The sequence below is a fragment of the Meriones unguiculatus genome, chromosome 5 (genome assembly GCF_030254825.1).
Source record: "Meriones unguiculatus strain TT.TT164.6M chromosome 5, Bangor_MerUng_6.1, whole genome shotgun sequence".
In the NCBI taxonomy this organism is placed as follows: Eukaryota; Metazoa; Chordata; class Mammalia; order Rodentia; family Muridae; genus Meriones; species Meriones unguiculatus.
Window position 1 is genome coordinate 92778216 of NC_083353.1, and position 26182 is coordinate 92804397.

A 26182-nucleotide genomic window follows, 5' to 3' on the forward strand; every position below is an offset into this window, starting at 1 on the left:
GTGCACTGAGTGGCCCACGCATTTCAAAGAATGGCAGGAAGACTCAGGAACCTAATACAGATGTTGCCACAAAAATATGGGTTAGCCCTACTGTCTCCCATTTCACTTCGGCTAGAGTTTCAAACAGGGCAAAGATGTGTTCCATGTGCCGTCTCCACACCCCCTCCAAGTCTGCCCATAACCCACTGTACCCATTTTTGAATCAATCAACCCAAAACTCTTGGTGTCAAAACAAGTCTTCATACCAGCAAGTATTGCTGTTTTCAAATTCCTTGTATTTTCCACCTTTTCTACATTGGCAAATTACATTATGTCAGGCAACTATGTGTGTTCCCATATGTGCACGCACATGTGCAGGTGTGTGCATTCAAGCAGAAGCCTGAAGCTGACATCAGAAGTCTTTCTCAGTCACTTTCTAATATATTCATTGAAGCAGGGTCTCACAGATGAAACCCAGAATTTGTCATACCAATACAGGCTAGTCTGGCTCGTGCGTCATGTATAAAGAGAAGGCCTGTTCTGCTCTGGCACTTTAAAGATAGCTGATATTGAACACTCAGCCATTTTCCTTTATTTTTAGAACACTTAAGTCAGCACATATGTGGTGAATTACATGTTGTTCGCACTAAAAAGCAAATTAAGAATTACTTCTGATTGATCAATTATCGTCATTTATATGGCCCGAGGAAGTGACAGCTCTTATGCAATCCAGATTCAGATTTCAAACAAGAAATGTAAAACAAATTAAAACAGTCTATTCATGACTGTAATTTTAGGTTTATGAAATAGTGCCATAAAGCCACCACCAAAGCATTGGCTCGCTGGAAGGCCTCTCCAGACAGCCTCAAAGACCTACAGAGTGAAAAAAAACAACAACAACAAAAAAACCTGGCTACCATTTATTCTGGGGCCCAAATTACAGTCTTTGGATATATAATATTTTCTTTCTTGAAGCAGTCATCAGGGCAAGTAAAGTTGTTCATATTGTTTAGAAAAAGGAAAGTTTAGAAATTATCACCAAAGTGAGAACAGGCTGAAAAGGCAGCAAATAGTAGAATTCTACTTGCAAGGCTCAGATATTCCAGAGTCTGGTTCTTCATCACCATCCCATAAACGGCTTTCCAGGCCATCTGAGGACACCTGGCCTCCTCTACACATGTCAACTGAAACCTGTGAGAGGACTGGCAAGTAAACACCCCAAAGCTGAGACTTCCATGTCCAGGCCTACCTCCCATCAGATGGAACGCCATGCTAACCCCACAAAGGAACAAACGCTCTTCTGCTGTTATCGCAACAGTTCATAAGTCATGGCAACTGTACAAGTCCCAAACAGAAAAAACAATAAATAATCTGTCTCTCTATTTTTATAACATTTTGAGAGAACACAGATTGGATATACCGAGCTAGTGAATTCAGAAACAAACATGCTTATAGACGTATACTTCCAAGCAAAATGTGTTTTAGGACAAGAACAAAAATCCCTCTTTTTTGATTAGTGACATGTGCATAAATTTTGTCTCACTTAGTATATTAAATCATAAGATATACTAAGTAATTTTTTAAGGTTGGGACTTGTCTTCTGAAGGGAGACAGGGTGGCCATGAAATCCAAGCCCCTCAAGCTCTTGCCTCTCCTAATACCTTGGATCTGTCAAAGGACCCCCGACACAGGTAAGAAGAAAAAAAAAAAAAGAAGAAGAAGAAGAAGAAGAAGCAATGAGAGACAGAAATGAAGAGAACTGAAAAAGCCAAAAAGCAGCATGGGGTACGGCCAACAAGGGAAAAGGGAGGACTGGCCCTTACACAGTTCAGTCACTATCAAAACAGACAAAGGGAGGGTCAAAGTCAGAGGCCTTCGTAGAGCAGGGTGGCACTCGGCATGGTAGATGGACCGCCTGCACCGTCTGCCCGTCCCTGTTCAGCTCCCGGGAATCATTAATCTTCGTCAGGAGAATGGCGCTGCTGTGAGCTACCAGCCTGGGCAGGGAGCTCAGTGTGCCCAGCGAAAGTGGCATAGCTTCAGCTCAGTGCTGACAGCTGCTATTCAGCTTTGATCCTTCCTAGCTGCAATGCCCATGGATGGCTCTAACTGTCAACATTAGCTTCTCACTACTCACATCTGACGGAGCTGCTCGAGCCGCGCTCTGCTCAGCCTCTGCTTTCAAAACCACCACGCCTATCTACCACTCTGAAGGGGCTCCCCCAGCAGCACTCTCCAAATTTTAAGTCTGATCATCCTAAACATAAATGTGTCCTGTAAATATAACACCGATGTCTGTAGCTCTTTTTCTTTCCAGCCAAAACAACCAACACAACACACACACAAACACACACACACACACACACACACACCAAAACAAGAAGCCAAAACTTAATTCCATGGGAAAACAAAAACAAAAACAAAACAACACTTGCTACCAAGCCTGATGACCTGATTTCAATTCTTGGACTCCACATGGTGGAAGGAGAGCACTGACAACTCAAACTTGTTCTCTGACCTTCACACATGTGCTGTGATTTGCACACATACACACAAATACACAAATTGAAAGGCAATAACACTTTTTAAACCTTAGCTTTTTAATGAGCGCATGTGCCTTAGTGTCCTCAAAGCTCCCATACTTTTAAGATAAACGTGTTGCTATCATATATAACGAATATTCACTTGAAAAAATTTGATGGCACACTGATCACACTTACAATGTATCCTCAGTTTTAAATACGCCCTGGGATCTGGTTAAATCTCACTAAGATATGACTGGGAGAAGCCGAGTCGGAACTCTCAGGGAAGCACAACGTGAAGTCCACATGAAGTAAAGTCTGATGAACGGGCACAGGGTGGGAGAGAGAAGCTGCCAGCAAGACACCCGGACTTCAGAGCCTCAGCCTGATACGGACACCCATCCATTGGCACATACGACACATGTGTCATGAGCTTTGACGAGCAAAAATGCAACTTCTAGTTTGGAAGGTGCTGCTCATGCTAGCCGTATTACCGTGCTCTTCAAAGTGGCGAAACTCCTCACTGAGTTTAGGAGAACTTGTTTGGGCACACAGTTCGGGGGTGTAGTGTCCATCATGGTGGAGCGTGCACAGTGGAATTCATGGCAGTGGGAGCAGGTGGGGGGAGCTCTTCACATCTTAGAAGACCAGGAAAAGGGACTGGGGGGGGGGTGCCAGCACTCAGGCCGCTCTCTCCCTTTCCCCCTTTATTTCAGTCCTCCTGGGGGCCAGTGTCTCCTCTGTTCAGGGTGGACCTTCTTTCCTTAGTTAAACCTCTCTGGAAACTTGCATCCATACACTGAGAGTCTCCTAGGTGATTCCTGAAGCCAACCATGTTCACAATGCTGATGAACTGTTACAGTAGCCAAGCGCTCCACCTTTGAACCAACTGCCCCCCAGACAACCTGAGTAATTAAAAAAATATACAAGAAAATATACAACCAGGAGCAAGTTTAAGGCAAACTGTATCTAACTGTGATCAAGTTACAAAGAAACTTCCAACATTCCAACTCTTCACCTTTACTGTTTCCTGTATTACATGAAGCAGGAATACTTCAGAGAATCTGGCATCAAAAACATGGTTTTAAATATTTTAAGCTTCCTATGATTCCCCCCACACAAAACACCTGGGTTAACTAAACACTGTTTATTAACTCAGACTGTTTCTCCTTTGCAGAGGCATAAACTTCATAAATGTCTTAAAAATAAATGTTTCGTACCACATGTGCCATTTTTTTCACTTTTTATGTTTTTTTCCATGGCTGTCATGAAATGCTGTATACTACAGAGACATATATCTGAAAGTATAGTTTTGGAAGCAACATAATAAGAAAACAATAACAAGAGAAATAAATACTAAAGTAGAGAGATTGGCACAAAGAGTTCAATGCATTCTCACCAAGGGTGTCATGCAATGTCAAATTGTCTAAAGGGTAACTGCAGAATAAAAAGTGAAAGTTTAGTTTTAACTGGTCACATGTTGATACTTGAAAATGCATCTCTCTAAAATAGTCCAGAGCTTTCTCCATAGTCTAATAGCAGCGCCTCATTCCTGTTTAAACACAAAATAGACCAAGGCATGTTTTATTTAAGTCTTGTATTTAGTTTGGTATAAATTCTTATAATCCATATCAAAATATTAATCTGAAATAATAATTCTCCGCACTTGTTTTGATAGGAAGAATTTTTTTTTACTTGCACCATCTCTCTAACTTGCTCAGGCAGCACAAAAGGTGTCTCATTCTCGAGATGAAAGAAATTTAGGCTCAGTATTAAAGACTGAAAGACTAAAGAGTGACTAGTTTGGAAGAGGCTCAAAGCTATACACCCTCATTTAAGTCGTGGGACTCTTTCTGCCCTAATGCAGCCTTTTTGATGGCCAAGAAATCACTTACATTTTGGGAATGTGTTATACAAACGTGTCAGGGTTGCTTATTGCTGTAGGATAGGTGTAAAGGTGATATGGAGAGTAGAAGAGGGAAAGGAATGCTGTGCTGTTGCCACTTTATTTTATTTTATATCTAAAAACCAAATTATGGTCTTTTTTTTTTTTTAGTATAAGGATATGACAAGGAAGAAAAAAAAATCATCACTTTCAAAGGCTGCATGGAGGTTCTAAAAACATCATTTAAGCTAGTCTACACAGTGACAGAAAATACACTATCAAAGCTTTACCCATGGTAAACACTTCACACTCATGGTAGACAGTGCTAAATGGTCATACACAGTCAGTCATGCTTGGTTTTGGAATTCTTCTACTCACAATCCTGGGAGCTGTCACTGTCCACCCACAGAAGATGGCATATGAGATGAAGTTCCAAGGCTGACCTCTGGGAACAGCTGGACTATTCCTAACAGCTGGTCCCCAGACCCCACCTGTTCTGCAGCTGGCAGAGAATCTTCTGAATATGGGCTGGGTTATACCACATATATGTCCTCAAAATAAAATACACAGAGCCAGGCGTGGTGGTGAATGTCCTTAATCCTAGTACTTGAAAGGCAGAAGCCGGTGGATCTCTGAGTTCAGAGGTTAGCCTGGTCTACAGAGTGAGTTCCAGCACAGCCAGGGCTACACAGAGAAACCATGTCTCAAAAAACCAAAAAAAATTAAAAATTTGAAAAAGAATATGCAGATAATGTGGCGGTTTGACTAGAAATGCACCCCCCCATGACTCATGTGTCTGAATGCTTGGCCCACAGGGAGGAGTGGCCTTACTAGAATAGGTGTGGTCTTGTTGGAGGAAGTACATCACCATGGGGTTAAGCCATGAGGTCTCATATGCTCAAGTTAGGCCTAGCGTGGCAGTATCCTCCTGCTACTTGCAGATCAAGATGTAGAACCCTTGGCTTCTTCTCCAGCAGCATGTCTACCTGCATGATGCTGTGTTTCCCACCATGACAATAAAGGACTAACCCTGTGAACTGTAAGCCAGCCCCAGTTAAATGTTTTCCTTTATTGCCATGCTCAAGGTGTCTCTTCACAGCAATAAAACCCTAACTAAGACAGATAACAAAGGGATACGGGTTTCCAAGCTGCACGAGTTCTTCTTATTTTGTTTGTTTGCACAAGAGACCTTGTTCTGTACCTCAAGTTGTCCTTCAACTCATAGTCTACCTGTTTTAGTCTCACTAAACTCTGGGATTTCTGGCAGGTACCCCCATACTCAGGTAGTTTTGTGTATATGTTTGTGATTATGGGTGTTTAGGTCAATGTTTGTGTGCAGAGAATATATGTGTGTGGAGACCAGAGGATGACTCCGGGTATTGTTCCTTATCCAGGAGTTGTCTACCTTGTGTTTTGAAGCAGGGTCTCTCATTTTCCTGCTGCTTAAAGATTAGTATAGTCTGCCTGTCCAGTGATCACAAAAATCCTCCTCTCTCCAGCTCCTGAGTACTGTAATTGTATATTTCTACCACTATGTCCACATTTTTTGGAGGTTTTTAGGGAATAAACATGGGTATTCATGCTAGTTCAGCCTACTGAATACTTTATAAAATGAGCTTTATAGAATGTGCCTTTACTTTTTTAAATGACTAACTTACTAAATATTCCATACTCGCTTGTTGAATGTGGTCAGTGGGCATCAGTCACTGTAAGGCAGAGCAGTGAAGTTCCATGGCTTTGTTTTTGATATTTCAAAGCAGGCCATCTATGTCTGTGTGTGTTTAGCCACGATGCTTAATATCTATTCTTGCATAAGGAATTTTCTCACTTGTCTAATGAATAATATAATCAAAAGTGTCATTTAGACCACAAATATTTTTTTCTCTAAAATCAAACCAAACCCTGAATGAGAACATTTTAAATATTTTTCATTAGTAAGTTTTGATCTAAAAAAAGATGAGAGATTTAATTCAAGGGGAAAAGCACATTGCTCACCATTTCCAAATGTTCTCACCCCAGAACTTGAAATCTATACAGAGGAAGAATAAAGCCAACCACATGGGCTTAGGCTAAGATTAGACATATTGACGTCATCATGGTTTTCAAGACATGCATATGGATGAATGCAGAAACAGAATGGAATGAAGAGCTGGTGTGTCTCTGTGTTTATACATACACAGTGACAAAAAAAAAACCCTCTGTCAACTAAGGATCCCTGGAAGCAATGAAAAATCCCATAAGTTAGATCTGATAATCCTTATAATGCATGTAATCTCACCTACCTGGGAGGGCAAGGCAGGAGAACTGCAAGTTCAAGACCAGCCTCAGTAACTTAATGATAGTCTATCATGAAATATAATGAAAAGAAAGCTCTGGAAAAAGCTTCATGAGGGGCTGGTGAGCCCACCTGGAGCCAATACATTGTTCTCACACACAGCTGGGTTAAACTCAGCAGATCACAGAAGAAAACGAAAAGACATGAATGTGGGAAATGAACTGGGGTGTGTGTGGCAGGAGTGGGAGAGAGACCAAAGACGATAGTGGTAAAAGTTCTCAGACTGTATTACATATATGTCTCAGATTGCGTTACACATATGTGTCAGACTGTCAAAAGTTAATTTCTTTTAAAACACAGAAGTAGAACATTTACCAAAGAGTCATGAGACCCTAGGTTCAATTCCCATCACCACAAAATAAGTAAGTAATAAATAAATTTAAAAAAATTACAATGAGAGGCTAGCATAATGAACACCTCTATTCTGTTTTCTAATCATTCCCAAGAGAACAGAAATTTCCCCAGAGTTTGAGTTTCTGGGGGAAAATGACGTATTGCAAAACTGGAACAAGGAAAGTGCAAGGTGGAAAAGTGCTCACATCCGACAGGAACATGCCAAAAGGACAGAATCTTGTAGATAACCACTCTGTGTCAACCATCAGTAACAACAGATTCAACCAAAACCTTCTGTGGTCTTCTTGCCCCAAATGCATGGTCTACATGTGCTTATAAAAAACTGCTAGAGAAACACAAAGTGAGGGACACCCTACGAAAGATCTGACGTGTATTCTTTAAAAATATTTTGGTCTGAGTCATGGGGAACACCAAGGAAACAAGGCCTTCTAAAGACAGCAGGAACAATGCACATATGAACTGACAGACTGTGGCAGCATGCTCAGAGCCTGCACGGGGGTGGGGCGATGAGGTCCCAGTGCTGAGGGAAGAAATGGGCACAAGACCGCATCCTTAACCCGGAAGCCATCTCCAGTTGATAACCACTCACAAATGAAAACTTAGTCTTCTCTCGTGGAGTCTCACTGGGCATAAAAACCACCCTTAACGCCAAGCCCCGTGCCTAGCAGTAGAAAGCCAACACAAAATGATTTCAATGGCATTTTAAAGAGTTTTTTGTTGTTGTTTTTTGTTTGTTTTTATTCTTTTTCTTACTATGGGTCTTTTGCTTACATATTACAGTTTCTGATTTTTGTGGATGGAGGAGATTTCAGTGTGTGCCAGTGTGCATGTGTCTGTCTGCACGTGTTTCTTGTGCTTTTTATTTGGCTCTTTGTTTTTCTGTTCATTTTTTGTTCTGCTTTGTTTTGTTTTATTCAAGCTTGTTTGCTTTTATCTTATTTATTTATTTACTCTTTCTTTCTTTTAAGATACTTGCTTGTTTTCTAATAAGAGAGAATGCAAAAGGCTATGGATTTGGGTAGTTGGGGAGGACCTGGAAGGAGTTAGGACAAGAGGGCCCATAATTAGAATATACTGCATGGAAAAAAAATCTATTTTTTATTAATTAAGTATTTAAAAAAAACCAAAGTTTTTAAAAAATTAGAACAGAACAAGTTTTGATCTGAGAGAGTAGACATTAAGCATTCTCACCCAAAGGGAAAAAAAAATAGAGAAGATAATTATGTGAGAACATTTTGGTAGGGGAGACAAAACTAAAGAATTTTTCTAAGGTCAAAGAAATTCCAGAAATATGAAAACCGAATAAAAATCCGTGGCAGGCATGATGGATAATTCTGCCAACTGGACATTTTCAAAGGAGATTAATTGAAGTGGGAAGGCCCGCCCTACAATATGGTGGCATCATATGTAGGTGACTGGGTTTCTGGATTGAATTAGAAGGAAAAAGTGATTTGACTGCAGCATCTGCTCCTCTCTTGGCTTCCTGGCTGTGGATGCGCCTTCCTGACTCCAATGAAACTAACCACTCACACAATAAGACCCTTCTGTTTCCTTTGCCCTACATTTGGTCACCTCACTAAGAAAAGTAACTGAATGTAGCAACAAAATATGGGTCATTTGTGGAGGTGATAGCACCGCGCCACTCTTAATTTCCTGGCTTAGCTGACCATTTTGTATTTACGTAAGATTATTTCAATTCTCAAAAAATAGAGATAAGGGAGCGGGTGTGGCTTGCAAAATGTCTCAGCAGGGAAAGGTGCTTACCGCCAAGCCTATCAGCCTGAGTTCAATCCCTGAGAAACCCTGCATGATGGAAGAAGAGAACTACCTTCTGCATGTTGTTCCCTGATATCCACACATGCACACATGCATGCGCGCTGAACACACTCACAAACACACAAATAAATATAAAAATACTGACATATTGATAAGACTCATGCTCTGTCTACTGCATGTAAAAGGGACCTTATACCCGAATAAGCAAAGATAAACAGATGGAGCCAGCAAAGGATGAAATAAACAGAGATGTTACTATCTAGGTGAAGAATGCACAGACATCTGTGCCTGTGAGTCTGAAGTTACATTAAAATAAAAGGAAAACAAATCAAAACAAAAAGCCCTCCAGTCTTTAAAGAAAGGACAAAAGAAAAGGAGCATTCCATCATGTTGATTCATGTGCCATTCTACCCCTTTCACTGGTCCCAGAACATTATCTTCCCTATAAAAATACACAGTGGTGACCCTTGTACTGCAAACTCAGCAGCATGGCTAGGGAGAGAAGACCTTGTTTGGCTTTCTAGCCGACCTGATTAGCAATGACAGACAAGCAGAGTGGACAAAGCAGAGCAGGAGTGGTTCGCACCAAACCCTCTGGAGCTTCAAGGAGATCCTGACTGTTCTCAGGTCTCCAACTCAGAACACTTTGGGGACAAATGTGTGTTTATGAATTCTGGGAACATGGGGGTCTGATGGCACTTTCTCTCTTCCACAGATTCACATTTGCTGCCTTGGAACAGAAAGCTATTTCAACCACACAATTGCTACAGGCTTTTTATCATGACTTGATGTAAGCCCTAACCAACAGAAGATTGAGGCTACTCATCCAATCCATAAAGCTTCAAGATAGAACTATATCATCTATCTATCTATCTATCTGTCTGTCTGTCTGTCTGTCTATCTGTCTATTTTCTATCAATTTATATAGCTTCAAGATATAACTCTGTCTAGCAATATAACTCTATGTATCTATAGATATCTCTATAAATACAGATATTGCACTATTTAGAAATATATGCACACATATGAGAGAGGAGTGAGAAAGGGGGAAAGGGAGAGGGAGAATAGCATAAGCTTCAAAATGAGCTCGCCGGGCTTTCTGTTCTTTGGCTTTCTAACGCTTTTCTTTCAATAGACATTCGGCCAAGGGAGGAGATTAGAAAGCTTGCCAAACATACTACATGATAGGCAACTGGACCATCGGGGAGGTGGCCCAATGTTGGCTGAACTACACAAAGATGGCTTGTTCCCTGCCTGGCACACCCCTGAGGGATTTTTGAGGCTGATATTGATTTTATGTGATCTTTCAACTTTTGCTCTTTCCTACATGATTACATAAGGCTTGGATAGGATCTAAAGTCTAGATCACAGAGAAAAATTTTCTGCTTACGTCTGTGAAGATCTTGCTTCCATCTGCTAACTCACACTTTGGGTGCTATGAAGATTCTCTTAAAGATCTCAAACTGCTGGAAATAAGAGCACTGCTCCTTTGAGAGCCTTGGGGGTTTTAAGGTATGGGAGTCTTACACTGTCTTTACCAGACAACTCTAACCAGCTCAGAGGCAAAAAGCGAAACCACTGAGGAAGTTAGGGTTTCACAAGCAGCCACCATCATAGGATACATAGAGAAATACATTTTTGTTTCCTGATAGAAACATGCTCATCTGCAATTTGAGGAAGAGTCAAGAGTAGAAAAGAGCCCAGGAGGTTTGGAGGTGGAGGGAGCAGAGGACAAAATGACAATCAGAAGCCAGCCCTGATCTCGTGTGAGTTTGCTGTGTCTCCGAGGCAGATGTGAGGGAGGATGGCAATCTATACATACCAACAAGGCCAAGAAAGGACACACGGGCCTGGTAGATAGCAGGTGCTCCTGCCCCACGTGCTGGGAGGGCACTTAATGCAAAGGGGCCAACATTCCCAGCTCCAGCTTCCTCGCCAGGCCTTGGCAGCACAAGGGCGGGGATTCCAATGGGACTGTCACTCAGGCAGTCTGGGAAGAAAGGGATGCTAATAGCTCTATCCCTGAGCAACTGACTGTAACCCATTCGACACCATGAAAACCCCGCACCCCGCTTGGCAGTTCCCCTCACAGTAATGGCAATGAACACCCTGAGAGTCTGCAGCTGGCACGGCATATCGCATCTACGCAGCGGCCCGCTTCTGACAGCATCACCACATCATCTGAAGCTGTTGTGCCTGGACACTCATGCAGCATTAGTACAGGTCCTCTCCTACTTACTTTTATGCTATGGTCTGTAGTTTTACCAGTCTAAGTGGACAGGTGCACATACAGTTTTGTGGATTTTACTTCAGGACAGCATTGATTTCATGCCAATACAATTGTTATAAAAGGTGATATTGGGAGAAAGGACAGACCTGGCTATTTTGCGGTTGAGGACATTACACTGGTTTCAGAAACACAGCATGGTGCTAACTCACCCGGCAGTATGGATGAGGTTGCATCTCTCCCTGGATTTAATATCAGCAGCCTCTTAAAAGAACTAAAGTTCCCAAAGGGAGGCTCTGCTACCAAGCTTGTTCACTGCCTTGAAGACAGGAGATTTGGGGTGGGAAAGCGGGAAGCCTAATTCTTCCCACAATGAACACACACACACACACAGCTGTCAGATGCATGCCCCCGGTATTAAACCCCGACACAGACGAGGTGAACTAGAGAGCACATCTGCACTCCTGAGAATCACTGTGTCGTGTCAGGAGGGATTAGAACTTGATGGAGAAAGGGCTCCCTGTGTCAGTTGTGATTTTGCATGTGGCGGCTCTCTATCGGGATCTGCCTTTCCGCCTCAACAGTGGGGCGTGATTAATATTTTACATACTGTCCAAAGGGGGAGTGTGACTTACCAGAAACCGTACTGAACATTTCAAACACAGATCATCCTCTGCCAAGAGAAAATCCTGCCCAGCTGGAGATTTCTCATTTGCAAAAACTTAAGAGCAACGAAATTCCGTGACTTGGAGAAACTGGCCGTCCCGCCGATGCCTTGGCAACACAGGCTGTACTTATCTTTTTGAACAATAGTCTCAGAAAATGTACTCGCTTTCAAAAGCTATGGTAATGCATTTGGGCTTTTGGGAAAGGGGCTGTTGCCCAAGAAAGCTGCTGTTAGGGAAAATCCACTACTCTAGGCTGGAAAGTGCAAGGTTTAACTCCAAGTTCAGAACTCAAAGCCAGTGCAACAATATTAATACCACCCATAAGACAAAATCAAGTATCCTTTGGACACCACATAGCTCTTATTCTCAGCCTGAACTCAGGTACTTTGTTTACACAGGGAGATTTAACTCTGTATTCTCCAGGGCACATAAAATTACCCTGAGAAAAACCACACTATACACAGCTCAGTTGGTTCACGTAAAACTGAAACACCAAGAATTCTGCTTTCTATCTTCTTGACATTTTGTGTCCCCAGGAGATGTCAAGGGGTGACATAAACTTCACTTATGGCTCAGGAGTTACAGATGCTGAGCAAAGGCATCTGGGTCAGCAAAATCCTCGGGTATTTGTGCTGGTTTTCTGGCTTTCTGCTCAGTGATTACAGCAAGTGCCATGGCCACAGATGAGCTTCCTGTGGCGTCAAGCAAGTCACCTCGGAATCTCACACTTATTTTTTTCCCTAAAAAAGGATGGAACATTTTGGTTCCCAGAAATACTCGTTGAGTGGTCCAAAGCAGCAAGCAAAGGGAGTTGGGTCTTTCAGACTTTGAAACAAGAGCCCATACAAGGAGGTGAGAAGCAATTGGCATCCTTTCTGCATGCTGGAACTCTCCCACGTGTCTCCCTAATGCCAAAGTGCTGTATGGTGCTGCTGAGAGATCTGCCAATGCCAGTCTACAAGCCTGCTACACAGGAACTGAAAATGAATAGATGGGTGCCGATGTGAGAGGCGCGTCAACTTTGACCTGCACCTCTCCAGGCAATCAAACCATACAATGGCCCTCAGGCAAACAGCCAAGAGGGAAGCGTGAAAAAGCCTGAACAAGGCCTGTGTAGCTTTGCTGTGCTGCGAGCCCTAAGGAAAGGAGTACGACTCCAGGCTGATACACTTGCACCCGATACATACAGAGTCCTAATTTGTCCAACAGGGGGCTGATCATCTGTTTCTAACTAGCGTGCAAACCCTCAGATGGTTGTTTTGCACAGAGCCTAGAGCTGAGACATAGCAAACAGATGCAGGTCTCATTGAAAGAGCCAAACTGTGAACATGGGCCCCCCTCCCCAATCCAACCTCTTCTTGCTGAATAACAACTTCACAGCAAGGCAATCGACACTCGATCGGGTTACACGCCACCCTGGAAGCGCGCTGCTGCCCACCCATCCCCTCATGAGGCACCCCTACTCCCAGCCCCCTAAACATCCCCCTGCGGGCCAGGCAAAGGTGGATGGCAGGCCGCCTATTCAGACACCAGCCAGTGTTCACATACCTCAATAATCCTGTCATGAATTTGCAGGCCTCCTTCCTTGGCTGCAGGCCCACTGTCAACTATTTTGGATACAAAGATTCCTTCACTGGAGGATCCATCTTGATTGTCCTTTGGGTTAAAACAAAAAAACAAAAAACAAAAAACACAGGCATGAATGCTAGGCATGGAAGTTGGCATGAAAAGTAAAAAAATAAATAAATAAAAAAACAACTTTGCACTCTGCCACCCCAGCTTGTCAAAAGTGGCGTTAAGGGTAAAAAGCTGCTTGTTTCCTTTAATTTCTGTTTTAAACTGAAACTGGCTCATATGTATTGTAAAAATATTCCAAACTGGAGCCAAAGTCAGAGGATGGGAGGAGAGTGCTATCTTTGAGCCATCCTCTTTCCTCCACCAGGCTTCTATTTCAGCCCCTGCATTCTGTCCAAAATATTTTAACACATCACCTTCCTCACCACAAGTCTGCTCCCCTTCCTGCACATAAGCAGATCACACCAAGCCCACTCTTACACCCACAGATGGATTCTTTTCTTCTCATTCCCATTTATTTCCTTTTCTCCTTGCTTCCCACTTTCCATTCTATTACCTCCTCCTTTCTCTTTGTGCCCTCCCTCCTCTTTCCATCCTTCCTCTCTTTTCTCCATTCTTCAGTACCTTCCTTTCTTTTCTCCCCTCCCTCCCTCTTTTCTCTCCATCCCCCTTTTCTTCCCTGCTAAAGGTGCAGCTAAGCCACACTTCCCACACTGCCCTGTTGTTCCAGACTGAACAAGCTTAGGAAGAGTGGGCAGTGCTCACAGCTCTTGCTGTCAGTCAAGAAGGCGTGATAACCTCCGATTTCCCTTTTTGAAACATCTGTGCTCACAGACACCTAAGGTAGAATCCTTAGCAATTTGAACCACTTGGTCCAATTTGTACAAAGGACAAACACTGCTGCATAGCCTCCCAGAGACTATCCTGAGATTTCACTAGCCAGTTCCCTGACTTCTTACCTACACAGAGAACTGCTACTGGGACCACTATGCAATCTAATTATGAAAGGAGATACTTAGAAATAAAAGCAAAGAGATCAGCTCACTTCTCAAAGTCCTTCCATTCTCTAATTGGAAAAGGATACAACTATTCCTCCTGGCCCCAGCTTATTCACAAACTTCTTTCTACACAGCACAGCAATGAGTCCTCTTCAAGTGTTTAGAAAGTTCTAGTGATTAACAGATGGGATTTTTAAATTACACGGCACAAGCATGTGCTGTTTCCAAACAAAAGCATCTGATAATATACTTGATCTTACCCAAAAGGCCAATAAAACAAGATGACTTGAAAGGGAGGCAGAGGACACCCCAGAGAACTCCTAACAGGCACCATGAGACATTCCTTCCTACAATGCCAGAAGATCTATTCTAATAATGCTCTCTGTATGGGTATACAAAAATACCATGGCCCGAAATAACTGTGAAAATATAACATTTCCCTCTTCAAACAGGAAGGAGAGATGGAGAGAGGGGAGTAGAGAGAAACAGAGAGGTGGAGAGAGGGGAGAGAAAGTTAGTAAGAGAGGGGGAAGTGAGGAAAGAGAAAGTAGGTGAGAGGGGTTGTGGGGACTATTCTAAAGAAAAATAACTAAGGCTGAGAAGATGCATTCTACAGCCCCTCCCCTTCCCTATGACTAACACACCTCTCTCCCACTGGCTCTTATTCTCCATCTCGGTTTCTATCTCTTTATCTCTCTGTATATCTCTTCCTTTGTCTTTTCTGTGTCTAATTTTGTCTCAGTCTCTCTCTCTCTCCACATATACATGTTACACTATGTATTATATTAATATAATTTGTATTATATATGCTATAAAATTCTTGCTATGTTTGTTTCTTGGTCTCTTTCTTTTTATATATGCTAGAACAAAGCAAATACCCCCAAGCTAACGTGAGCACTAAGTGTCTATCTACCCTCTATCCCCCCATGTCATAGACAGGGCTCTAAGTGCCACCTGAGTGCTGTCAATGCTTTCTTAGAAGACGGGTCAGCGTTGGCATGGGTGCTGTGTGGGGTTAGCTCTCTTCAGTAGGCATCGCTGCCTATCATCTCAGCACTCCACTCACACTAACCCTTCACAGGCCAAGAACTTACAAGCACCCTTTCTTTCTTAGCAGCCTCATTCATGCCTGCTTTGCAATCCAGCTTCCTACATGAGCATCACATGAAAAAGATGCACAAGTGTTTCTGTTTCCCGAGGAAACAGAAGTTTCATGAGACAGCAGGCATGTGTGTTACTGAATTCTCACAGTAACTACAGGAGTAAGTACTACTGTCATTCATCCCACAGGAGAAAAGCCCCAATGCAGAAAGGGCTGGACGATGTAAAAGGCACATAGCTAAAAAGCAGCCTGTCTTAGATTCAGAGAGGCTAGAGGATCTTCAAAGGCAATTCTCTGACGTAGGCAAAAGGTTACTGTGTAATTCAAATGCTGATTTCTGTACAACCCATATCTGGTTGCAATCCTTGTTCTGAGAATCTCCTGTCTCAATGTTGTATAAACACTGCTCCCCAATTGTCCGCTGATATGGCAATAAAGCAGCTTACAGCTAATCGCTTGAACAGGCGAGAGAATAGGGCTGGACTTACTGCCAGGCAGGGGAGAAAGAGAGAGAAGGAAGTAGGGGATTCAGCCGTCAGCAGAGGTCCAAGAGACATCAGGAGAGGAGCTGGAGCAAAGAAGGCTACAAAGTGCAAGTATGTCTGGGATGTACAATGGATGGAAACCAGACTGGCTTAGAGGGTTAAAAATAATGACTGCTCAGTTTTTATGCTATGAAGCTTGTTTAAATAATATAATAGCGTCTACATTATTTGTGTGATAGCCAGGTTAACAGACAAACTGAAAAACAAACACATTTTATAAAAATAACTTTAATACTCTTTTCCAATAAGAAAGCTCATAAAACAGGGCATTTTGACTAAGGTAACTGAAGAGTCTCAGTGGACAGCCTATAAGCAAGTTGAACTTTCCACAGAGGAGATGTCAATATATCTCAGAAAAAGAAAAGGGCATGTCTGTATTTTCCCATTTTACACTGCATGGCCAGAGAAGGAATGCAGGATGGGCTTTGGTTTGCTTTGCAAAATACTATACTGCACCTAAATAATTATTATAAAGGAATACAAGAAGGTTCAAGCCAAGATCTGAGAGAAACAAGCAAGACCCTATAGCAGACTTCAGTATAAGACAGTGGTGAAGGGTGAGGCTGGGATGCAGAAAGTGCAAAGAGGAGGCTGTGGTGATAGGTCAGCCAATAATGCACTGTCTTATATGTCTTATAAGCATGAGAACTTGAGTTTAATACCCTGGAACTCCTGGAAATGCTCGTGTGTATGTGTGTGTGTGTGTGTGTGTGTGCAAGGAAGCAAGGAATGGCAGCACTAGGACACTAGGCTGCAATCCCAGTGCTGTGAGGTAGGGACAAGTAGAGCCTTGGGACTTGCTGGCCAGCTAACCTATTCTACCTGATGAATTCCAGACCAGTGACACCCTGTCTCAAAACAAACAAAGAAACAAACAAATGTGATATTCACTTCAGCAGCACAAATACCAAAATCAGAACTATATAAATAACAGAGATTAGCAAAGTCTCTACACAATGACAGGCAAGTTCATAAAGGCTTCTGCTTTTTTTTTTTTCAAATTACATGTGAGTATTTAACTAGATAACTTTGTTACTAGTGTTTAAGTGTCTAAAATATTAAGTATTACAGACTGTTTAAGAAACGTAATGCTGGGAGTGGTGACATATGCCTTTAATCTCAGCCCTTGGGAGACAGAGGCAGGTAGATCTCTTTGAGATCAAGGCCAGCCTACTCCACATAGAGTTCCAGGACAGCCAGGGTTACATAGCCACACCCTGTCTCAAAACAAAACACACAACAACAAAACAAACAAACAAACAAACAAACAAATAAAACCTAACCCCCACAAAGAATAAGAGTGACTAAGTAGCAAACTGGATATGAAGCTATAATTTACAGACAATACAATCCATCCTTTTGAAGTTAAAGATAAAAACAATTGACTAGTTATTAAGAAACTTTGGTGTGGTCTTCAGGCTGTAATATACAGGTATACATATGTGTATATACATACATACATACACACACAACTGTACACACATGAATACATGCACACAGAAATGAAAAACAAAAACAAAACAAATAACAATTGAAGCCATTCCTTACAGCCAGATTCTTCCTTTGTGTATTTGTCTTCTCTCTTAATCTCTCTGGCTCTTCCCCAAACATACTTCAGGTCAGATCTATTTATCAAGGTGAACCAATGTACCATGGGGTTTGTTTCTTTGTCTTCAGTCAAAGAAAAACAAGAAGGATTGCTTTCATCCCAAGAGTACCCGGATATAAAATACACTTGTCCGAGGCTTAAGTGACAGGATTCACCTCACCAACTACTGCTTCTTAGGGAATATGAGAATTGATAAATAAGCTATGGTAGTTTGTCTGACAGCATTGTATATAGACTTGTGCAATGACAGTCCTGATGTCAGAGTCCCTGGGCTAACCTATTTTCAGCCCAACCAAGCATCTCACAGGAACTCCCTGGGAAACACGCTTACATTCACACTGCTTTCAACGTCCAGATCTGATCGCCTGGTTGGTTATCTCTGATTTGACTAAAACTCACTCTGTAGACCAGGCTGATCTCAAACCCAGAGATCCACCTGCCTCTGCCTCTGAGTGCTGGGATTAAAGACATGTGTCAGTGCCTGGAATTCAGGTCGGCTTTTTTTTTTTTTTTTTTTTTCTGTATACTCAGAGATCTGCCAGATGTCCCAGTGAAGTGCAGAGCACATTTAGCTTTTTATATGCTTTTTATGCTAAGTGGAAAACTTGCAATCAACACTATAGGAAACACATCCACGTGGAATGAAACTTCTCTCTGGTTTCTGATGTTTGATACGTCCACCACATACACCACACACACACACACACACACACACACACACTTTGAAAAGCAGAAGCCACCTTCCCAGGGAGGAGGCATGGCCCCTTATTTTACAAGTTGGCATACTTCACCCCTCCTGGGGTGTGGCTGCCAAAGAGCCTCCCGGACACAGCGTAATGGGTTTCTCAGCAATCACCACCCATACAGGTGCCTCTCCACACCAAGATTTTGCAAACACTGGGCTTTGATGTGGTTCCACCTAGGGCAGGGAAAAGGTCTTCCTAGTTCAGGCTCTGTCTGCCTGGAGAAGCTTCTGAAACATCTAGTGAGCGGAGTGGATCTCAGTTTACAGGGGTTGTTTAAAACTGACGGCAGAAGATGCACAGAGGGAGGAGCATCATCACAGATTCGATTACAGGGAACCCCATCTGTCCTCTGTGCTCAGCGGCTTACAGGCTTTCTTACTGTCCCTCCCCCCAACCCTTAGGGTGCTGTGCATGCTGGTCTTGGGCCCTAACAATACCTCTGAGCGAAGCCCCTCCCCTCCGCCCCGTTACAAATATGTCTTTTTTATAAGTTGGCACAGATCAAGCCCCTCTTTGTTGTTAGCTGAGGTCAAATGCTTACATACTGAGGCCTGCCTGTTTCCCTCCCTCTTACCAAAGGCAGGGCTTCAAGGGCCTAGATCAGAACAACCCCATGGCACACAGCTTGGGGTCATCACCAACTACAGGAGGGGAAACAGAAGAGCTCCAGCCTCACGCGTTTGGTAAGATTTCCGCAAAGATGAGCTCATTCCTCTGGTTTGGGTAAGTGGGAAGGGTTGCTTTCCCCCGCCCAATATTTAAAACGGTTGTCTCAGACAGATGACGTTCATCATTTTATCTCTTACATATCGTTTCTGACAAGGCTGTCAGTTCTTAAAAACAAAACCTTGTTTTTGAAACTGTGGTTTTGGCTAAAAGCTACAGGAATTCCACCATAAATCTCACGTCACTCCCCTTGAGTGAAAACACAGTGCAGTAAGTCACTGTCCACATTATTTCAAACTCCAGACCCAGCATGACTGCAACTTGTTTTGATCACTTCTCTGCACATCCCTCAACTCTAATCATTTGATTATGTCTAGTGGTCCCAAATCCTTCCTACCTCTGTCCCTACTCTAGGTCTTGTAAGCACTGCCAACTCCACTGCTTTCTATTTTAGTGATCTTCAAATATTTTGAACACTGTGTGTGTGTGTGTGTGTGTGTGTGTGTGTGTGTGTGTGTATGTGTGTGTGTGTGTGTGTGCAAATAAAACACAGCTCATAAACCAGGGCACAGTGGTGCATATGTAAAAAACCAGCACTCAGAGAACCGAGGCAAGAAGATCACATGTTCTGGGGGAATAGTAGATTCATAGCAAGAGGCTGTCTCTAGACCTAAATGTTCCTTTGATTGAGCAAAGTTCTATCCTTTTCTCAGAACTCAGTTCAGTGGCCCTTATCTTGGATGCCTCCTCCTTCAGGGCATCTCTAGTGACATGATCCTCTCCCATTCTTTCAGTCCTTCCATAGCGATGTGAGCTCCAGGAGGGCGGCTGGGATATTACCCATCTCTACAGAGCGGGCACCTTCTATTTCAGGATTCACAGACTGTCCTCTCTAGGCTTTTCTGACCACCACTAATGAAGTCCTTTGCTTCTGTCCTTTCATTCCCTTGTCCGTCACACTTTTTCCATTATATGGCTAACATGTACACTTGTTCTGTGCCTGACAACCCCCACCCACCCACCCAGGAATCAGTCTCTATGACTACAGGATCCCAGTCTCCTTGGCCTCTACTGGACCTGTCAGTCCCTAGCAAATAACTGTGCTCACTATGTATTTGTTGAATGAGCAAATCTTGTTTGCTTGAGCTATTTTTAGCTGGTAAACAAGGAAATGGTCACTGCTAGAACAGAAAAAGTGACAGCAGGCACTTAGTTAATTCTCCTGAAATGAGGAGAGCCTGAAAAGCATCCCTTGCTATTTCCCCCCAGACCTCCTCCTGAAGACATTTTCCTCAAAGCTAAGCTGGCAGAGGGAAATTTGGCCTCTTCTGTCTAGAGGAGGGGCCATTGAGGAATGGAATGTTCAGAGAGCTGACCTGGGAAGACAAGGGGAAGGAACTGAACCTTGTCCGTGCGTATTGCCAAGACGGGGAGCATAGTTCAAGGTGTTAGTTCCACCTAGGGAGCCCACAACTAGCTCAGTAGGGAGGTAAGTGGTCACCCATTTCTAGCTACATCCAAATCACACAACTTCATTCAGGTCTCCTGCTACACAATCAGTGAGGCAACCCGAAAGGTCAATAGTTTGAAAAGAGGTACTCTGAGGCCAATGCTGTAAAACAATAATAATAATAATAATAATAATAATAATAATAATAATAATCAGGCACATGATACTGATTAACCTGAAAACCCCCGAGTGTGAAACGTCAGACACACAAAAAGCTAAAGACAGACAAGAGAATGAACCTAGCAAGTGTCCAGTCCTCATCCCAAGACCTCAACCTCTTTTTAAGCCTTCATAGAGAAAAGGAAAACACATTTTAGCAACCTACCACACAGGGCCGGCCACCAATGATATTGAACCCCAGGGAGCCAGAGTCCCGATGCAGGACAAGAGTCAGGCTCTTGGTCTCTTCACCCTGCAAGACAACAAATTAATGAAATGTTGATTTACAAACAGGAAATTGAGGGTCGCCTTTCCTTCTTATACAAAGAGACTTGGGACTATTGAGCTGATTGCTTTACAATTTTTTTTTTCTCTCTTGAGAAGTTCAGCCAAGAAAACTTCTTGAAATTCAGCCCTGCCTTTAGGACCTTGCAGACATGCCTGGATACTGTCTTGGTCTGGGATGACCACAGAAGAATGTCTGGAGGTGTCCAGACAGGCCCCCAATCATTCATTATCAATGAATCCTTAGTCTACAGATGCAGCCTTTTTTTGAGTGGCCCGCTGGATGCTGCCTGTCTAGACGGCCACTCTGTTTGTTTCTCTATGCTTCTCAAGGACAGCATTCATGTCGTGTTGTGAGAGGGTCAAATGGCAATCCTCTCGGAAGTGTGAGCACATGCAATGACCTGTCAATATGTCATCTCTGTTTGGGAGACTTGCGTGGGAGCAGTGTGCGTAAGAAATTGTGAGATGCAAAATGTGAAGTGAAGACACAAAACCCCGAATCATGCTACAAAGAGACAGGGTTCATTTCCACGCAGCCATTACTGTCTGATGCATGTGAAATATAGGATCCCTTAGCACAAAACGTGCCGGGGAGAGCTGGATGTCATGATGCCCTTATATCCAACAAGCTGAAGTCACCTGGGTCATGTCACTCAGGCAGCCAAAAGGGACAGAGATGCCAGGCACCTCTTAAGTGATAGGAGAACAGTAAAAATAGATGTAATCTCATGTACAAACTGTTACTTCTTGCTCTGTGACATTCACATTAAGCTCACTAACTCAGCTTTAAATATTTTTCTAGTGAGACAGTTTCCAGCTTTGGACACTGGAAATTCACCAAGTTCATCTCTTACTGTGCTCTCTTAGATGGGTGAAAAGTTAGAAATAACTTTGAACAAGTTATCTTATATGGCTTATATGCCTGGCTTTCATAACAATCAGGGATGGAAATCGTACAGTTCTATGCTAATCCAAGGCAGATGGTTGTGCTCTGACAATCTCCAATGGTGTACAAAGAATGTATGATCACATGAACACAAAGTTTACTTTCAAATCTACTGTGTGAGAATCATGAAGAGAGACAGAAGAGGAGGACAAAGGGAGGGAGCAAACTAGGAAGAGAAGGGAGGAGAGAGGAGAGAAAGGGGAATGAGGGAGGAAGAGAGAAAGGCAAAAAGCAAAGAATTTTATTATGCTGCACTTCTAGTGGTAACAGCTAATATTTTCAATTCTTGTTATCTGCCAGAAGCTATACTCAAAATGAAGTGCTTTCTTTCATTTACTAATCCACACAGTTTTACAAACTGACACCATTCCCATCCTCCCAATACAGGTAAAAGATTGCCCCAAAGTTGTTACCTATCAATGAGCTAATACTAGGTTGAGCTTGTATTTAGATGAAAACCTTGCAATTCTATCCATCTACACACTGCTTTGTTTCTGTATAACATGGAGAAGGTAATTCTATGCAGGTCTGTAACATATATACCACATCCAAATGCATTAACTGCTAAAGTTCCAGGAAAGGGATTCATTGTAGGAAGGCTTGCCCAGGATACAGAAACAGAACAAAAGCCTGAGATCACCAAAGAATGCTATCTGAGGTGCCCAGAGACTTGGCTTTGGGTACTTTTTGAAGGATTAAGAAAGCCATGCCAGATACACAATATTCCTCAGCCCAATGGCAGCTCGCAAAGAGCCTTTCCCAACAATCAGGTTGGCCTACACTTCCTTGCCAGAGGCAATCCAAGGGAAGCAGGGAGGATGCCTCACAACCACCCTGTACTAGCCTGATGCCCAGACTGGATTCAGATGGCAGTACCTCACCTAGAACTGAGTCACAGCAGCAAGCTAACGTGCAAAGGATTCAGCAGGGAGGCTGAGCTGGCTAAGACGAACCTCTGCACGAGCCAGATTCTTTCGCATCCCCACCTAATGCTCTGTCCTCTTCCCATGTGCTTCATCCTGCTTTTTCTGCCCCTCTCTCTTCTCCAACAGCCTTCCCTCGCTCAGTTTTGCAGATGAAGTACACATTTTGGTTTTCAACACCAAATGCCACACAACACATTGGACCCATGAATATCCATCTCTGAAAAACTGTATAATCTGTTCCTGGGCTCAAAATGCTTCGGAAAAGAGTTGTGGCAATGGTTTCCATTCATGTATTTCACCAACCAAAGAGAGGTATGCAGGAGGGATGCATCAGAACGCTCACCCATGCTGCCCTCCTGACACTTCGCACTTTGTTACATTAGTAGCTTTTATTTAAAAGAATATTTAAGCAAGACTGGATCATTTGGGGGTTTATCACAAGCCATGTTGTGCATTTTCCCCCCCAAAATTCAACATGGGGATAAGACATGGGAGAAGGTTCTGCTTTGTGTCAACAGCTGATTGAACGACACACCTGCCTCAACACATTACATTAGTACATTACACCTGGGGAAATTTAGGCTCAGGGACAATCACACACAGGCTCAAGGTTAAAGAGAACAGTGGGAGCCTGAAGACTAAAACTGAGGTCTGTGAAACTTCAGGACCTGTGTTCTCTGTGGGACGATGGTTGTAAACGTTTGTACCATTATCTTAAATCCACCTGCACCATGCATGTCAACCTGCCACTCCCGGGCTCTGTGCTTCCTAGGATAGCTACAATGTGGTCCCACACTACTGCAATGTCAAAAGGTTGGATACCTCTGGCTTACATGATAAGGCAGCCTTTAAAGTCTAATGGGCATACTGGGTTTTAGAATAGTAACTGAGAAGACTGAGAATGTTTTTCACAGTTCGGTATATCCCGCGAGTATGATGCCCCTAACACCAACAGCACCTTAGGTAAACTCTTCCATGAACAAGTCATGACTTGAGGTCATTTTCCTGATCCACAGTAAGGAATTATAGTTTCCTCTAATGCCACAGGTATACCAGGACATTAGATGATACAGGTAATGTCTCACAAGGATACATATAACTATACTGGCCAACAGTGAAGACTCAAGACAACCAAGGCTGAATGTTGAGATGGACCTGGCTCAGCACTGAAGCTGAGATTTTTTTTTTTTAACCCCATCAGCCACTCATCCCCTAAATCCATCCAGTGGAGAATAGCGTAGTCAATATTAAGGTAAGCTTGGAGAACTGGCGCCTAAAATAAAAGAAATTTTAAAAATTAATGGAAAATATAATGAAATCTATATTCAATAGCAGGCAGATGTGGCAAGGTATTCTTATTTCAAGGACTGGTGAGAAAATTTATTTCACAAGATTAAAATAAAGAAGATGCACTCTCATTCGTTTATTTAGTATTAATCTAGATATTTGGAAAAGGAAGGTACGAGAACGCCAAGTACAGGTACTTTAAGGCCAGCCTGGGCTACATGAGACTTTTTCTGAAAAACAAAACAAAACAAACCACAAAACAAACAAATAAAACATGCACAGTTTTTCTCAGCTAGAATTTTTGTCTTGTCTGAAAAACAGTTTCTGGTTTTTGTTCATGTACAGGAGTTGCTATATATGTAGCCTTCAAAATTCTCTTAATTCTAAGTAAATCTAATGTGGAATCACATTTGAATATGTTACTTTCTATTTCCCCACTAAAGTTATAATTATTAATATGTTTAGAATCAATTTGTTTACGGTTTAATATGCTAGCGTAGCTACTAGGAGAATTTTAAAATACAAAATGGAAAGTACAATTTATTTCCATAAAACATATCTATGAATACAAGTCTTTATTTAACCAATAACTGATAAATTTAACATGTTTAGAAAAGTAATTACTTGCTATGTTCCTTTGCATATAATTTTTCTTTTGTATTCAATTTTCTTCATCTTTAGATACATCTCTAAATAAGCTTTCTATGATAACCTTCAGAGAAAAAAATGTTAGTGATACTTGCTTGAAAGCTGTCTGCACATTTCCATCATATGTCTTGGTCTGGTGTCATTTTTCTCACTTTGGCCTATATGTGTGACAGTAAGCCACACACATTTCACCAATCTCAAAACGAACTGCCATGACAAGAATAAATATTATACTTGACCCGGCTCCTGCAATCTTATGTTTGGCCTCACAAATATAAGATTCCTAAGTTATATTTGTGTGAAACATGAAAACGATAAGCGAGGACAATACAAGTTTATTCAAGCTTGAAAATCATTTTTTTATATTAATGTATTTAGCTAATCTTTATACACACGTGTGTTCAGCTATTTATTTCTTCTTTATAAAATAAATGTTTTTCTTTGTTCTGTTAAAAAAATTAATGGAAAAGCAAAATTCTATTCTTTGGTTGTGTGTGTGTGTGTGTGTATGTCTTCTTTTTCTAAGACTGGAAAAATAACTCTAGAATACTAATGGAAAAAATGCCAGGTAGACATATTTAACACTGGAAAGGGCAGATATGGTGAGAAAAATAAGGCAGCAGCTCAGACTCTGGGCAAAGCACATATTGGACTGGCAGACAACATGGTGGGCTGTGGGACAGCAGAATAGCAACAGGACAAAAGACATTGCCAGTCAGAGAGGGAGATGGCCCTGGGAGCAGAGGGGATAGAAAGCAGACGCCACTTGCACCAGCACAAGCCCAAGAAACTAGGAGCTTTGACCACGAACTGTGGAGGCAGATGGGGGAGGGGAGGCAGAGTCCTTAGGGATGGCTGCACGCTCCAGACAGCACCAAGTCCCACCAGATCCCGGGTCCTACGGTTGAGAAGAAAGCAAGAGAAGGAAGACAGCGGCAGGTAGAAGTGAGGAGAGCTCTCCTTGGGAGCTTTGCCTTCAGCTGTCCACGCTGTGTAACAGTTCCCGTGTTGCTTTCCCAGGAGGTAGAATTCCACTGCAGTACAGGTAGAAAAGTAAAACAAGTCATTAAGGAACCAGGTGACACTGCTATTTCTTGTAGCTGGACAGACAGATCTAACACACCGCTGATGTAGGTCTCCTTGGCAGAGCCTCACATCTTTAGGGTAGAGAATGGAGACAGAGTCACCTTAGAGCAGGGCCTATATCTGTAGAAAAGGGTATGAACCTCCAGAGAGTCCAGGCCAGCAGGCCATAAGCAGAAGTAGAAGCTCACTTCTGAGTAACATAAAGTTGACTTTGCTTAAAATATACATCAGTCCCCTCTTCCAGTGTGGACCTACTGGATCATCTGAAATCTCAGCTTCCCAGCTTTCAATGCCACAGCCAGCCATTTAAGAAGTTGGGGAGGGACGGAAACTTCAGGGTGGAAG

At 42.6% G+C, this 26182-nt stretch overlaps 1 protein-coding gene across 1 annotated transcript in view; it reads right to left on the bottom strand.

The window, feature by feature from the left end:
- Nucleotides 1-26182, bottom strand: part of Pdzrn3 (PDZ domain containing ring finger 3) — a 228764-nt gene that overhangs the window by 190971 nt on the left and 11611 nt on the right. Inside the window, exons 2-3 of the mRNA XM_021639497.2 lie at nucleotides 20823-20909; nucleotides 13295-13402 (exon numbers count right to left, since the gene is read on the bottom strand). Of these exons, the coding sequence (XP_021495172.1) occupies nucleotides 13295-13402; nucleotides 20823-20909 (195 nt within the window). The remainder of the gene's footprint in view (nucleotides 1-13294; nucleotides 13403-20822; nucleotides 20910-26182) is intronic.